At 42.5% G+C, this 15,921-nt stretch overlaps 2 protein-coding genes and 1 long non-coding RNA gene across 7 annotated transcripts in view; 1 reads left to right on the top strand and 2 right to left on the bottom strand.

Annotated features, from left to right (window-relative positions):
• The window catches only part of TTC17 (tetratricopeptide repeat domain 17), a 56,078-nt gene extending 46,249 nt beyond the window's left edge, over positions 1-9,829 (bottom strand). Inside the window, exon 1 of one of the 4 annotated variants that reach the window (XM_027704244.1) lies at positions 9,614-9,829. In XM_027704244.1, the coding sequence (XP_027560045.1) occupies positions 9,614-9,829 (216 nt within the window). Of the gene's footprint in view, positions 1-9,063; positions 9,180-9,613 lie in introns of those variants that run through there. The other 3 variants (XM_027704272.1, XM_027704254.1, XM_027704262.1) reach the window with 3 other exon arrangements.
• Positions 9,830-9,897: 68 nt separating this feature from the next.
• Positions 9,898-11,856, top strand: LOC113977834. Its single transcript, XR_003537421.1, has 2 exons — positions 9,898-10,099; positions 10,200-11,856. It is a non-coding gene; the product is annotated as an uncharacterized LOC113977834 (long non-coding RNA).
• A 6-nt stretch (positions 11,857-11,862) lies between these two features.
• Positions 11,863-15,921, bottom strand: part of API5 (apoptosis inhibitor 5) — a 17,741-nt gene continuing 13,682 nt past the window's right edge. For both annotated transcript variants that reach the window (XM_027704293.1, XM_027704283.1), the window contains exons 12-14: positions 15,400-15,476; positions 14,935-15,071; positions 11,863-13,311 (exon numbers count right to left, since the gene is read on the bottom strand). In XM_027704293.1, coding sequence (XP_027560094.1) covers positions 13,232-13,311; positions 14,935-15,071; positions 15,400-15,476 — 294 coding nt within the window. In that variant the 3' untranslated portion in view covers positions 11,863-13,231. The remainder of the gene's footprint in view (positions 13,312-14,934; positions 15,072-15,399; positions 15,477-15,921) is intronic.

The raw sequence follows: 15,921 nt of genomic DNA, 5'->3' as shown, positions 1-15,921 counted from the left end.
AAACTAATTTCCCCAAGTTGAGTCTGTTCTGCCTGTGACAGTAACTGGTGAGTGATCTCTCCCTGTCCTTATCTAAATCCTTGAGCCTTCTGTTATATTTTCTCTCCTCTGTGCAACTGAGGAGGGGAGTGATAGAGCAACTTTAGTGGGTGCTCAGCATCCAGCCAAGGTCAACCCACCACAATAGTAAATCCAACTTTACATTTATTTCCATTTGATCATTTCTGAGTCCAAAAGTTCAAGATCACTTCAAGAAATTATCAAAGACTATTATTAGCTCCTACAAATAAAAATGCATTTTATGTGCAATAATTTTGGAAAAAATAATTTGAATGAAAAAACTAAGCAGCTACACCAGAAAATAATGCAAGGTTTGCAGAGGCAATTTGAGCCAGCACATCCAATGCATTCAGAGCACTGATGGCAGCTTGTAAAAGTGAACCGAAAATACTCTATTAGTTCTTATACTCTTCAGTTTATACATTTACAGTACGAAGGCACTACAATACAGTAACCGAGGAAATAAAAAGCATTCAGATCTACAAAAAAATAATATATGACACAAAGGAAAACAGATTCTTAATAAAAAAAGCAGGAGATCTTATGATATCATGCCTGCAAATGAGGAAAACAATGCCAACTGGCCTTCAAGAGGCATTGGCTGGAGGATGAGGGTGTTCAAACTTAAGAATATCATAGAATTTAAACCAAAAATTTCTGATCTGTTTAGATTGATCCAAATAAAATCAGCCTGCTGCCAAGTAGGGGAATCCTCCCTTTTCTTGGTATCCGTAATCTTATAGCTCTACTGAGAAAGAGGCCAAACTAATTCAGCTGAAAAAATAAAAGATTAAACAGTAAGTTTTCAGCCAGATCAGCAGGCTAGTCTGAGCTGGCCTCAGGTGAGCACTTCATCATCCCACTCTCTGTAGTGATAGACAGACGGCTTTTGAACTGAAACTTATTCCTCTCAGACCCAGCCAGCAATACTGTCAAGACTTATGGTACATTATCCAAGTTTTTACAACATCCCTTCCTAGATCAAACACATTTTCTTTACACTGCCAGTCATTTCTACAGCTGGAAAAAGGCAAGGTTGATGTACTCAATTGTGAAGAGCACCAATACTGTGTTTGCCATTGAGGGCAATAATGACACCTCATGAAGAATTTAGCACAGAAAGTAGGTAGCAAACAACAGTACAACATCCAGGTAACCTGCACAGCAAAGGTAAGAGCAGCAACAGTGGTAAACATAAGCGAGAAGCATGGTGTGCTGGAATAATTTTTAACTCAAAGTGTGTTAAACTGACGGCAAAGCACCACATTCATTTACTCTTCCTCCAAAGTGCTGAAACTGTGACATTCAAAATGAAGTGCCTGAAATGCAAGAATCTGACTTCAATTCAAACACAGTAAACAAAGAAAAAAAATAGCGCTGAAAAGCTTTCTTTGAACCTTTGATGGCTACTGTAGATACACTGCAGAAAGCCTGCCAGTAAAACACTTTCAGAATAAGTGTTCTCTGTTCCACTTTGCCCAAAGGTGAAAGTTTCTTTATAAAGCACAGTTCAAATTTATTCAGTCATAAAGTACACCAAGAATCTGATTCAGCAAGAAACACACAGAATTCATGTAACAAGAAAAGACATCAGAGTTGAATCAAACCTTGAAGTTTTATAGTCTCCTATGTTACCTGCATATATCAAAATCTCTGAATAATTAGACTTGTAAGTTTTGTCAAACCTTCCGGTACATTTTTCTTGGCAATCCACTTATATTGCACCAGGAAGTAAATTTTTAAAATGAGGGTCAAAGGATGCTTCAGTCAACTATTTTTAGGTAAGGCTTTTTTTTAAAGTACTGTGGAAATCCCCCTGTTAACTGAGGTACAGGCTGTTAGTACCTCTTCACATCCTAAAAGCTTTATACTGCATACAAAAGGCAGATTACTACAGAAAGAAGCTGAAAAACACACTACATCTAATGATGGCGTACAGAAAAGTGCGCTCCCTGTATTTGTTTTATAGGCTTGTTTTATAGTCAGTAGATCTTTTGTCACTGTAGGAAATGAAGGCAATTCCCACTCCAACAGGCTGCAACTCCTTGCAATTTCGAGTGTGAGCAAATGATCTGAAAACTGGTGCTTGTCTTTCGGTATATTCTTGCTGTCTTGATACTTTACACTCCAACATGATACTTCATGGCATTTCTGAGGAAGCCACAAAAATATCTGTATGGGTTTCAGTGCAAGAGAAGTTACAAAACTGGAAAATAAGTTCTTTGACTCATTCAAATGATGAGTAGGCAGAGTCAAAAGATACTTGTTCCAAGGGATGTCACTGAAAAATTCACACAGAAAAATGATGTTGAAATGAGTTTTTATAATAAGTATTCAGCCATTTAAAAGCTTGGAGCTGCAGAACCTGTTAAGAAACAGCACTGGGTGTTTTGATATTATTAATACTAGCTGTGCTACAGAAAAAAAACAGAAATTTTAAACACTTGGGGCACTCCGAACATAAAACCTAACAAAGTTGCAGTATTATTGAATAGCTCTATTCAGCTGAGATCACACCAGCTATGAATATTGTAGAGAACAGATCTAAACAAACCAAAGGAAAACAGGACTTTACTTGTAACACCACGCCTGCAACGTGTTGTTGGTCATACTTAAGGGCACAAGTTTCCAACTTGTATATTCTAGGTAAGGTTTATATTCTTCAGTAGCAAACCAGATGCCAGCCATGCACTCAGCTGAATGAAAGCAAGAGATGGAGAGATTATACTCATATACATCTGTAATGAACAAGTACTTTTTTCATAAAGGCAGACTGGTTCTTGATGCCTGCTCACTGCCAAATACTAAAATTATGAAATGTTCTAACGTTGAAAATACAGACAGGCAAACTAGTAGTTAGACTTACACAACAAATTCAATAAATGAACAACAGAAAACCCATTAATTTTTTTTTGTTAAACTTTGAGGGAATTTACTTTATCAAGTGACGTATTTTTAAAGCAAGCACCTACATGAAATAACAGTGGATTTCACAGTCTTGCTGACTTTGCTCCTTTGGGCTTTGATGGCATCTTCATACAAACATGTGCTTGGGCCACTTCTAGGCTACCCTTTAGCTGTGAAGCTCACAATATGACGAAGGCATGCCAGGCACCATGAACACTTTCACCACAGAATAATCAGTTTTGTACAGTTGATTTATATCATCTAGTCAGTTTGTCCTACCCTTATTTTAAAAGCAACAGAAAACAGGATGAGAGGCCAGGAAATCAAAATGTGAGGATGCTAAAAGAAATAGAACCTGGGAGCACACTGTGCCTGGAGGGCAAAGGCTGCAAGAAAACACCAGGAGTGGAGGAATGAGCATGACATGCCTACACAAGGTCCAAGCCACCACTAGGGCATTCTGGACTTAAAAACTGAACCACCTCGGCACATATGACTACACTGGGCTAAATACAGATGTTTTTGCACTAAAGCTTTTCTGTCAGCCGTCAAACCTGTATAAGATTACCTGCTAGACTGCAGCAGGTGTGAGGGGCATGGACACCAACAGCTGTATTTCAGCAGCCCTTTGGATCTGCCTCTTTGCTCCTCCACCTCAGATGCAAATCTTTCACTGATGAGTTGAGAACAGTGAAAGCTACTTCTTCTCCACCACTGCCCCAACAAACGAAAAATTTGCATATCTGACTGCACACCACATACAGGCTACCACAAGGCCTATTTTTATCAAATTCAGATCTAGTCGTGACGCTCACAGTGACACAGAAATATGTAGGCTGTGCTCCCCTGTGAGCAGGCAGCACTGGTGAAGTGCAGCTCTAGGTCCCCATTTGGGACAAGGACGTTAAACATCTCAGCCATTCAACACCCAAAATTTTTTTATGCACTTATGAAAAGGCAGAAAATTTAAAGTGAGGAGGTTTGGGGGTTTTTTATTTAAATTACTATTTTTCACACTAGATGGACGCCTAAGTCCTACAGTCCTTTGGTGATCAAGAGAAGCTCTAAATCAGAAAAAGTTTCCCTTTTCCTGAGGATAAGCTGACCTATGCCTCAAAACTATCCTGCTTCAGCTCATCACCCTGGGGTTGGATGACATCTGATGAACTACAGAACACTCAAACCAACCTCCAGCCTAGGTCTGTTTTGGGCAAGGCATGCTATCTGACACACTTCAGTAAAAATGAACAGGTTTTTGGTTTTTTGTTGGTTGTTTTTTTTTTTTTTTTTTTTTTTTTGCTTAGCACACAACAGACTTGCAAGTATAAGAAACTCAGTCAAGAAAGAGGTCATACAACCAAGCGAACTAACCTTTTATAGAAAGAGCAAAGCAAACATCCACCTTTCATTTTCAAGACAGGACTGAGTGACTGCTTAATATACCACAGAAAATGCTTTTGTAAGCAGCAAATTGATTTTTATTTGGCTACACTAGATTTTCAGCTTCACTGGATTTTCAGCTTTCCTTGGATTTGGATGGCTGCTTTTCCTATATCCTTGAGTATACGGACCACTGTTCTCATCTCAACCTGTTAGCATATATGTGCACTGAGATGGCAGATTAACGCATTAACCAACTCTAAAGCCATCCATGAATCAATTTGCCTTTCTCCTACTTGAGGTCCACTTGCATTCAAATCCACAACCACACGAACAACTGTTAGGTACTGTCCCCCCTCTCTACTGCACTAAGCCAGAATTAAGCACACTACTGCATTGCAGGAAATTCAGATGTTTCATGTACCGAGCATCTGGTTGTCCTAGCCCCCAGCAGGCTAACCAGCATTGCTTGTTCACTCTCCTCTCCAGATCACCTCTAATGAACTTCAAAACACATGACAACACATTAAAACCAAAACAACTTTTTGCCAACTCAGATTCCTTGCAAGAATCTGCCAGAACACTTTCCCAATCCTGCTTTGGACCATCTGCCTGGAAGGTTTCTCAGCTTCTTTTAGTTTAATTACTCTGAACTAACGCTTTTCACTGTTTACAGTAGTCCACACAAAGGCAGGCCTTTGAGTCTCCACGAGCTTGCTCAGCTTTAATCGCCTCCATCAAGGGATCTCTAGAAAGATCCTACCTCAGCTCTGGTATGCCAGGTCTCTGAGTCACAGGTAGCAGGTGGTCCCCACCATTAAAGCCATGAATGACCACTGAAACTGTATCCTGCACTGCATTTAATCTGTCAACTGTCTGTCCTCTCTTTATGCCAAGTTTCTCTCTTCTCTTTAAGTACACTAGTATTTCTGTAGAGAGACGAGTTTCCCTACTGGCAGACAAGCACTGTCTAAAATCAGTTATATATTAGCCTGAACTTTATACTGTGAGTTGTGAAATGAAAAGGCTTATAAACATGTGCACTGAGTAGCTATAATCTCATTAAAGAGAGACGATTACTCAGCCCCTGTCTGCAGGAACATACATTTGAAGGTGGACTCGGAGTAAAAGAAGAATATGAACTGATCCAGAGAATTATGTCTTTGATCTGAAAACCAGCTACTAGAGTAACAGATACAGCTTGATGGCTTTTCTCTTGATGGCTGAGACTTTGAAGTGTTACATGTACTGCTAGGAATTAATTTGTTTCATCGTTCAGAAATGCTCAGTAGAAACCGGAATAGCAGTGCCTACTTAGCAAGCACTCCTGTTTACTAGATGGAAGCTTCCTGATAGATGGAAAATTGTTCAATCTGTGTTAACTTTGCTACTGCTGCCAGGTTGTTGTAACACCAGGAACTCAAGTCTCAGCCCGGGTACTGCAAGAGATCTTATGTCACAGAAAAGTCAATCTCTCTTGAACGTAATCTCACACCAAACGCCTGCACCCTTGCTGTACTATAAGGAGAAACACCTGAGAGAGATTTTAGGTCAATAACATAAAATATTCTCACCCTTCTTCCCTCAAACATATTCCAGATATTATATATTGTATATAGGTCAGGATCTGTAACTCCTCCTTTCAGCTCCTCATCCATAGTGCACTTTGGTAACACAGAAAACAAAACTCTCAGTAGTAAACCAGAAGCTACAAGGAAGTCAGTTATCACTTGTGCTCATTTGCATAGCCATAGCTAGTGGCTCCTTTAGCAGTGGGAATGTCTGGGTCTCACAATCCATTAAGTTTTTCCTACCTCTTAATTATACAGGCTTTGTTCAGATAAACTGTGGGAGTCCAAGTGAAAACTAAGCCTGTACCTCTGTAAAAAGTTGACAATCTTTAAAAATGTGTTTCAGACTTTGAGAATGCCAGTATTTCCAAAACTAAATAATTAATACTACCACTTTGCTACCAGTAGCCACTTGCAGTCAGAGACTGCTGTGCTGGAAGCACTGTGATTAGCAGTGCAAAGTCCAACAGCGGCTGACCACCAGCAGCATCCTTTGAGGATCAATAGTAGTCTTTACTGAGACAGGCGTTCACCAATGACAGTGAAAAAACCCTCTTTGCTAATGACACCAAATAAAAGGAACCTCAACAAGCTTGGTGTCCTCTGCAAATGTGGGGTGGCCACGGTGGAAGGAGGGGCTGCAGTTAGAGAAAGGGATGGAGAAATGGGTTGACAAGGACCTACCTTATGAAGTCAACAACGTCAAGAACAAACCCATGGGGTGATATAGCCCTATGCAGCAAGAAAGGCTGGGGCTGAATGGAAAACAGCTTTCCAGAAATAGTGTTTAGGTTCTGGTGGGGAAAAAGCTGGTGGTGAGCCAGCAGCGTGCCCTTGCAGCTGAGGCAGCCAACTGCATCCAGGGCTGCAGCAGCAAGGCTGGAGCCAACAGGGCGAGGGGTGCAATTATCCCCCTCCAGCAGGCACCCATGTGGCAGTACTTGCTTTAGCTTTCTGTCCTTGGTTTCAAGGCCAGCAAAGCCCATTCAAGGTGGTCAGGGCCCTGGAGCACGTAACATGCAGAAGCTCCCATTGCGAATGAATCCTAGAGTATCTCAAGTGGGAACGGACCAATGAGTTCTCGTGATAAATAACAAATTAGTTAAGAATATTCTGAAAAATTAAAGCAAAGGGATACTCTGCAGGGACGTTTTAGGCTTGTGTCTTGTTAATAAAGTCTTGGTATTAGGAGAAGGATAGCTCATATATTTTGGAATACTGAGGTTCTACCAATGAACTGTTAAATCAGTTATGAATCCTCCCAGTGCTGCTCAGATGCTGCTTCAACTCTGGCAGGTTTTATGCCATGACCAGGGGAGCCTGTTCCAATGACTGACCACCCTCTCTGTGAAGAACCTTTTCCTAAAGTCCAGTATGAACTTCCCGTGGCACAGCTTCATTCCATTTCCTTGTGTTCTCTCACTGATCACCAGAGAGAGGAGATCAGCATCTCCTCATGCAGTGCCACCCTTAAGGAAGTTTTAGGCTGTGATGAGGTCTCCCGAGGCTTCTCTAAGCTGAATAAGCCAAGTGACCTCAGCTGCTTCTCCTAAGTCTTACCTTTGAGACCTTCCACCATCTTGGCTGCCTTCCTCCAGACACAGTCTAATAGTTTGATGCCCTTACACTGAAGCACCCAAAACTGCATCTAGAACTCAAGGTATGACTGCACGAGCATAGAGTGGTGCAGAGTGGGACAATGACAATTCTTTCCTATTGCTGGACAGTGGAGATTATCTGCCATTTTTGCTGCTAACCATTGAACCACTACTATATTTTGGCATTTAAAACAACATTCAAGTTCACTGTAAAACTTGTCCTCTCATTCCCCAAAACACAACTAAGTGGAAAAAATGAAACTCAAATGTGCCATGTAGGCTGGCAATGGCAATAACCACAAATTTAAGTCTAATTTTCTTATTCACAAATTTAAGTTAAGAGCTAGGGAGATGAAAGCAACAGATGCCAAAACACATCTTATTACAAAAAACTCACTGGACACTTAGCAGCACTATGTTCCAGCTGCACTACGTTCCAGCTACTGAAGAAGCCAGCTCCTGATATTCCAAGTAATACTATATTTATAATTCAAGTTTCCTTGCTTGAAACGGGTGGATTAATTTTGGCCATGCAGGTAAGAGAATTTATTCCACAGATATTGTTTTATCACATCAGCAACAGGCCTTGAAAACTTTATACAGGGAACATGGGAATGCCCACGCTTAGAAAGCATTTGGATCTGTAACAGAAAAGCCTACTGCATGGCAATGGTACAGTGAAAGCTCCTACCTGTACCATTAGTCAGCTGACACCATAAAATCCCATTTCTTAAAATCAGTACTGAATTTAGCTTATCAGATTCTCAAGCCCTTTTATCTAATTATTTTTTTTTCAAGCCACGGCTGCTTTTCATGCAATAATCAAAATCAACACTTGACTCAAATTTTATAACATACAATCAATACACACATACAGATGCTTCCAGGCCATTATCACATACTCGCACCACTCCCCCACTGTATTAAGTGGGGAAAGGAGATGAGAGAGCACTGGAGCGTTGTCATTCATTAATTTATGATTAACTGGGGCGTGTGAATGCCTCAGTCTACACAGATGGCCGAAGTGCCCCAGAACCATAAACACAGCAAAAGCTTCCTGCAGAGAAAGTCTGTTCCACCTGTCCGAGGACCATAATGTATTTTGTTAGGAGACCCGACTAAAAATCCTCACCAAGGAAGGTGATATTAATGGACGCTCGTTTCTCCACACTTTTTTACGGGGGGAAGGCCACACTGCCTGCTACAGCTACTAACTCTTCCGCTCCAGAGGGAAACCGATCAGATCTGACACGAAAGTGAATTTCTGGTGTGTTCCCCTTTCAACAAAGAGGGAGCCAAGCAACTAAGAAAAAGCCCAAACATCAAACGCACACCGACTCTTTCAAGCCGCTTAGTGAACGCGAGGCGCAGCCCGCTATCAAAATAAGGCATTTTGGCTAAACCCACAAGACTACCGCAGCACAGGGCGCGCGTGTGCTTCTGCACCGCGCACACACGCCACCGTTTCTCTTTCCTACTTTCAGCAGGAAGGGAAAGCGGCCGGGTCGGGAGCGGCGGGATGCGAAAAATCGCAGACTCACTGATACCTGGGGCTGCGCCGGCAGCGGCGTGAAGCCCGGGAGTGCCCGGGGCCGGGGCCGGGGCCGCGCCGGGAGCGCTCTCGGCCCCGCGGAGAGTCACGGCTGCGGGCTGGGGTCGCGGTCCCGCCGCTTTCGCCACCGAAGCAGGACCCGCCTCGTGCCGGAGGAGCTCCGGGAGACGGCCTCTCAGCACGAACCACCGCTGCTCCAAACACGATTCCAGCTGAAATCCATCCTCGGCTCGCCTGGACTCACCGGCCACCCCTCCCCGCCGCCTCGCCCCGCGGCTCCAGCGGATTCAAGCCATGTTTCGCGAGCGACGCCGGCTTGCCGCGGGAGACCCCCGTGCCGGGCCGCCGGGAGCGTCCAGCACTGTCTCCCAGCTCCTGCAGCGGCTGCGGGACAGGCAGGGCTTCGTTCCAGGCCGAGGGCCATCCTCCCCCTGCGCCGCACCGCTCGGGGCAGGCCGGGGCTGCGGGTGAGCGGTGGCACGGACAGGGGCTCTCCGTGCCTCCGCAGGTGGTGGGCAGCGCCCCACGCCCCCCGGGCCGCTCACCTGCTGCTGGATCTTCCCATCCTCGGTGACCACCCAGTGGGTGGTAGCAGCGGCGGGCCGAGTCCCCGAGGCCAGCAGCGAGCACAGGCCCAGGGCCCAGCCAGAGAAGACCCACGCCCGCCCCAACCCACCCCGCCCGGACGCCCCAGCCGCCGCCATCTTCCCCAATCCCGGCCTGCTCGCACCCCCCGGAACCGGAACGGCCGCCGCCGCCATTTTGGGAGCGGGCGGTGCCTCGCGCTGCGGGGCGGTGCGGCCGGGCCGGGAGGACACGACAGGGCCGGGTCCGGGGTTGCCTCAGGGTTTCTTTCAGGCCGCGCCAGGAGCCCCGGACCGAGCGCTGTCCTGACCCCACGGCAGCACCGGCGCAGCCCCTGGGCGGAGGCACAGGAGCGGAGGCGCGGCGGGGGCTCAGCGAAGCGACTTCTCCCTCGCGGGGAGCCGGGTCTGGCCAGTGGGGTCTTCCCGGAGCTGTGGCAGCCACGGGTAACCGCCGCCCGGAGTTCCAGGCCAGAGTTAAGTGCCAGCAAGCGGCGTGTGGCGCCGCGCTGAACGCTGTAATTTAAAGGACGTAATTTCTGTCTAGTACACACTCGGACATTCGCCACGGCAGCTTGAGGAAACGACTGTATGCCCATCGCAAACCGAACCGTACCTGCAGCTATCCACAGGTTTTTATCCACAGCCCCCCGAGGAGCTGGGTGAAGGGAGCTCTGAAAGACACATCGCTCCTTTTCCCTTCTAATGCTTTTCAGTTACACAGAAACATCTGAACTTTTCCTTTCCCATTGCAGTTAAGAGTAAATACCAACCCAGGAGTGAGAGCCTGCTTCCCAGTCCTGAGTGAGATCTAAAAGCTGCCACATTCAAATTTTGTTCTGTTCGACCGAAAGGTCTGTGTTACCAGTCCTGCTTCTTGGGGACACCAAACTTCCTGGAGCCTGTTAAACAGTAAAATTCACTCAAGTAACTCAAAACCCATTAAGTGGAAACAAGTTTCTAGATGGTGTCAGTGGTTAAACCAATGCAAGGGATTCAGTTTCTATCAGCCTAGAGAAAATATCCACACAAGTATGATAGTGCCTTACCACTGCCAGAGTTTACACATCAGGCATATTACAGATTCCACAAAAAACCCCAGGCTGCCACTCCAAGTCAGTCTTGCTCTATCATAAGATACCAACGAATTGTATCACACTGTCAACATCTAGGAGGTTGCATAAGACAATGACTGACTCCTTTTCACCCGGTTCCAAACAAGATGCAGCGTTTGCTGAATATTTAAATTCCTAGGCAAAACTTTGCATTTAAAGGTGAATGACTTAAAAGTTGAAACAGCTAACACAGTCTTGCTCCAATATATTCCTTAATGGCAAAAAGCTTTAGACATCTATAGCAATCTGAGGAGTAAGGGAACTACAACCAAAAGGTAGCACAGAACCCTTTTACTAAGCCAACACAAAATGTTGCAGAGTAACTGTGAAACAATGAGCCGAACAAAATTACAAAATGAATTTATTCCAAAGCTGTAAGGGAACATTTACAATTCAACAAGATGGTAAAAAGGTGTTTCCACAAGAACTCACTGCATTAAAATTAGATGTGAAACTGGGGAAAAATAATCTAACTACTGAGGCCACAAGAACTTTGCACATCACTTCTGAAATACAGGACTCATGTAAAGAAAACTCACTCAAAATTCAGTGAGAAAATAAGCTGCTAGCACCTAGCTACTAGTCTAAATACAAGCTATGTTTAGGCTTTGAGATTACATTTTTAAATCCCCTCAAAACACCAATTATAGCTACAAGTGCAAAATGTCTTTTTTTCCCTCCTTTTTTCCTCCAATGGAAGCTTATTACACATCTAGTGTCTATTTTCAGAGTGACATTTTGGTCTCACAAATTTGTCCTTGAAAGCTTTTTGCCAAGTTTTATGGGTTTTGTGATAAATCAAAGTTGAGCAGCTGGCAGGTAATCAGAAATACAGTCAGCTCACATGTCCTGGAATGTCCAAAGTTTGCTGCCTAGTGTTCCAGAGTTAAGCAAAAATAGACTTCTAATTTAGCATCAACAATGTCTCTCACTTTGACATAGTTTTGGTATTTTGGCCATCTGATTATAGTGATAAATATCAGTGTTAATGAAAACACCTGAGTCAGATTCACAAACAAATACAAATAGAACCAGAGTGGGGAGACATCACCTTCTGTAGATATCAAGTGGCTGAACAAAAAAAAAAAAGGGCAGGATAAGAAGTATTATTTATTCTTCTAAAGTCTAAGGTATTTTACACCAACATGCCCTGGAACACTTAATTAAAATTCTTTTCCTCTGTCCCAACTTCTTTTTACTATATGCTAATTTCTTTACAATGTTGAATGACCTGAGAATTAAAAACTTTGATTGGTGAGAATTAAAAAAAAAAAGCTTTGTGCTTTTACTTTGTATTTTCTGGGTGTACACCAGTAAATAAGAATCCCAAGTTCCTATGGAAAAAAATAGCATGGAATTTTTAACTCTTCCACCTGAATTGAACTATATAGCTGGAATTTTTCAGTGTTACCCAAAATACAATTTTATTTATATATTTTTAAATGCAACTATTGGTTAAAAAAACCAACCAAACAAAAAACCCCCAAACAAAAAATTAACACACACACAAAAAAAAATAAAATCACCAAACAAGAAAAAACCCAATCAACCAACCCCCACCCTCCAGTGCCAACTAATCCAGAAATCTGCAAAACACAGAAAAGAGCCAGATACTGCTATGGTCCAGCTCCAGCCTATGAAGCTTAATCACTGCATCAGTCTTTACCCATTCCTGGAATAATTCTAGTCGTTTATTGTTTTGTTTTTTTTGCTGTTCATTTACTGAGCTTTCACAGCATAACTATAAGCACATATTCATATTAAACATTAAAAATTAATTTGCAAAACATCACTTCTGTATTACAATGCACGGAGAAGAGTAAGATGTGCAAACCAAAAAACGCCACTTTCTCCACATTTTTAAGTAAGAGGACTGCATCATGCTACAAGCAAAACAGATTTCCAGCCACATTGCAAACTTTAAAAAACCAGCATGTATCTCATTCAATTTAATTAAAAATGCAAATCAAAGCAAATTTAACAATGGTACTCTTCTCCACATATTGCAAAATACGGTTACAAATGAGGAAAGGATTACTTCAGCTGCTAAGCTAATCTGACACGTATCTCTGTTGTCATGCCTTTCCTGTCCGTTACTTAATACATAAACTCAATTATATAGTTTCAGTTATGCAGTAGCTGACTTTTAGGTTAATATACAAACTGTCAAGATGCAGCTTTTGATGAAACATCTATGCTCTTTTCCAATTTTGAATCCTGAAGACACTTCAAAATTAAGAACCCAAAACTGCTGACTGTAAGCATCCAAAAATACAGCTGTAGTTTCACTATGGACAAGTTGTAGTCCGTTAGAAAAGTAGATCATACATACAAAGGTATAAAGAACATTTAATTCAGTCTTAGTGGAAGGCAGTCCTTGAAGAAAACAATGCTCCAAGCAAACACTTGCTGAGTAGCACTCTCACTTCAGCCCTTCAGGGGCACGGAAGATTTAGCAGTCTTCTCAGTAGATTCTTCCTCGGCTACGATTGCCACGTCCTCCCCAGCCTCTTCCTCGTCCACCCCGGAAACCACCTCTTTGCTCTGAAATAAGAGTTGAAACTTTTCATGCAGGTTTTATGCTGAATACAGATTAAAACTGAATAGCAATATCTGGAGGTATTGAAGGCTAACTTCAGTCTCTGAGGCTCATCCTGCTTATATGCCATGAGATTGCTGAGTTATGCTTTGATGGGAAATGGACCCCAGTACTTGTAAAAGGAGGTCAGGAGAACTAGCCTCTCTAAATTAAGTGCAGTCTTTCTGCATACTAATATTGCGATACATAACCGTGTCTGTATTTTAGAACCACATCTGGGACAATCCATTACCACAGAATTGAAAACTGGCTGCCTAACTCATCTTTCTATCCAATAACACAATACTGATACTGAGGTGTTAGTCTGACTGGCTACTAGTCTGTTTTATAAAATGATGGAAAACCACAACTTTGTCATTCTATCTGTCCTTTTCTATCCTTAAGTTATTGCTAGCATATTAATTTTTTTTTCTTGGGCTGATAACTATATTCAATTAGAAATCTTTGATATAGATGGATACCACACAAACTATTTGTAAACCCTAGAAAATTTTTCCCTTCCCTTTGTTAAGAACAAATCTGATCACAGCAAAAAAAACCAAAAACCCCCCACCAAAACCAAAACAACCAAAACAAAAAACCAAACCTGAAAATACTTTATAAATATAGTTTCTTTGGATTTGTTTGAAAATGTTTCAAACCCTCATTCCCCTTTCATGCTTTCTCTTCATGTACAGTCTTAAAATACAGGTCATATTAAACTACAAAAGAGAGCTGCATGCTTGTTTTAAAGAGCACAGAAAACAGAAGCTGACCAGAGGCCTAAGTATCTCACTAACAAGAGTAGCAAGAATTAACACATTTCTGTTTGAAAACTTCCTAATGTTTAAAACTGCAAGACAACAAGCATATTTAAAAGACACAGGTGTATCACCTGAAGTCTAGAGTAAGAAATTTGCAGATGATGTTATATTTTCTCTTATATATCTGACAGTGCTTTGTATCAGTTTTTCAACCTATGAGCGTGGGTGATAATTTGTCATACCAGCCTCTTTACTTGCCAGATGTAGGATCAATGGACCTACAGGGAAGACAGGAATAGGCTGCTGCCATTGCTGGGCCTATTGATCCAGTCTGCAACTGCTCTTGTGCTTCACCCAAAAATACAACTCGCAGGGAGACAGAATCAGTGTGACTGGGAGCATGAGGACATAACTGTAGAAGCACAGTGAACCTGGCAATTCCCAGAACTTCTGGATCAGGTCTGCAACATCAGCTGTAATAGGAACGCAGCACAGGTCCAGTCGTATGACAGGAGGTGACCCAGCTCTGCCATTTGCAGCAACTGGCCTGTCCAATGGGAAACTGGTGCAAGTGCTGTGTGTCATAATAGAGAACACAACAGTTCAATTACTAACTCCAGGTATTAAAACACTACTAAAAGTAACTTGCAAATGACATTGTTTATAGGCTGGTAACACTGCAATAGATCAACAGCTAGGAAAAGACCATTATACACAAAAATTTGTGACAGTACAATTTGATCTTCCAAGAATGTGGTTATTTGGTCCCCCCACCCCGAGATACAACTGTCACTAAACAAAGTTTTTCCAAACTGCCTAACTTACCGTAAGAAAAACTACCCAGATTACTGCTGTATTTTCCACTAGGAGGATTATATATTTGCCTGGCATCCCTTTTTGGTCCTGCTGAAGCTTTCTTTGGGGGTGAACTTGAGGTTGTATCTTCACTTGCTCTTTTTTGACTGACAGAAGAAAACAAAAACATGTCATTACACCCTTGTGGTGACAAGTACAGGAATAGTAGTTCAGCCGCAAGGATTAACCACTGGAAGCCAGCAGCAGCTAATGAAGATCCCCTGAATAATAATACCTCAGAAGAGGAAGTAGGCTAGTCTCCAGTTGATTCAGTCTGTTGTATCTCTAAGCAAGACTAAGATAATGTTTCCACAGCCACAAGATGTGAAACTTTTATCTCATGTGCTGTGTATATATAATATACACAGCTTGGAAGTTAATTTTTACTGTTTACAAAACAAACACCACTTTTTTTTTTAAATGAAGAACTCTTACCTTGCATCTGCCTTCTGTACTGGTTTCCAGGACAGTGTAATTGTACTTTTGTAAGAAGGAGGAATGTGGAAGAGATCCTATGGAGGCAAAATTGGACAGTTTACAGTTAAATTCATGTTGATTGCACTTCAAAACTTTAAGTAGTTAACTGAGACTACAGAATAACCATTAATTTCCAACAATTTTAAATCCTTTTTGAAGTCCCATGGCAGAGGGAGAAGGCATGTCCTTACTGCCTTACTAGGAAATTCAAATACGATTCGAATTAACAAAATAGTGTCTTGTACTGACCAAATATAGAATCATACAATAGTTTGGGTTGGAAGGGGCCTTTAAATACCATCTAGTTCAACCATCCTGCAATAAGCAGGGACATCCTCAACTAGATCAGCTTGCTCAGGCCCCCATCCAATCCAACCTTACGTTTCAAGGAATGGGGCATCTATAGAGAAAGCACAAGCCTTCTCTCCCTCCCAATGTGTAGTGATAGACCAATTTAAGGCCATGATGTCCTGCTCGGTT

Source organism: Neopelma chrysocephalum, unplaced genomic scaffold (assembly GCF_003984885.1).
Source record: "Neopelma chrysocephalum unplaced genomic scaffold, ASM398488v2 Primary Assembly neopelma1_24, whole genome shotgun sequence".
In the NCBI taxonomy this organism is placed as follows: domain Eukaryota; kingdom Metazoa; phylum Chordata; class Aves; order Passeriformes; family Pipridae; genus Neopelma; species Neopelma chrysocephalum.
This window is presented reverse-complemented; position numbering and strand designations above follow the sequence as displayed.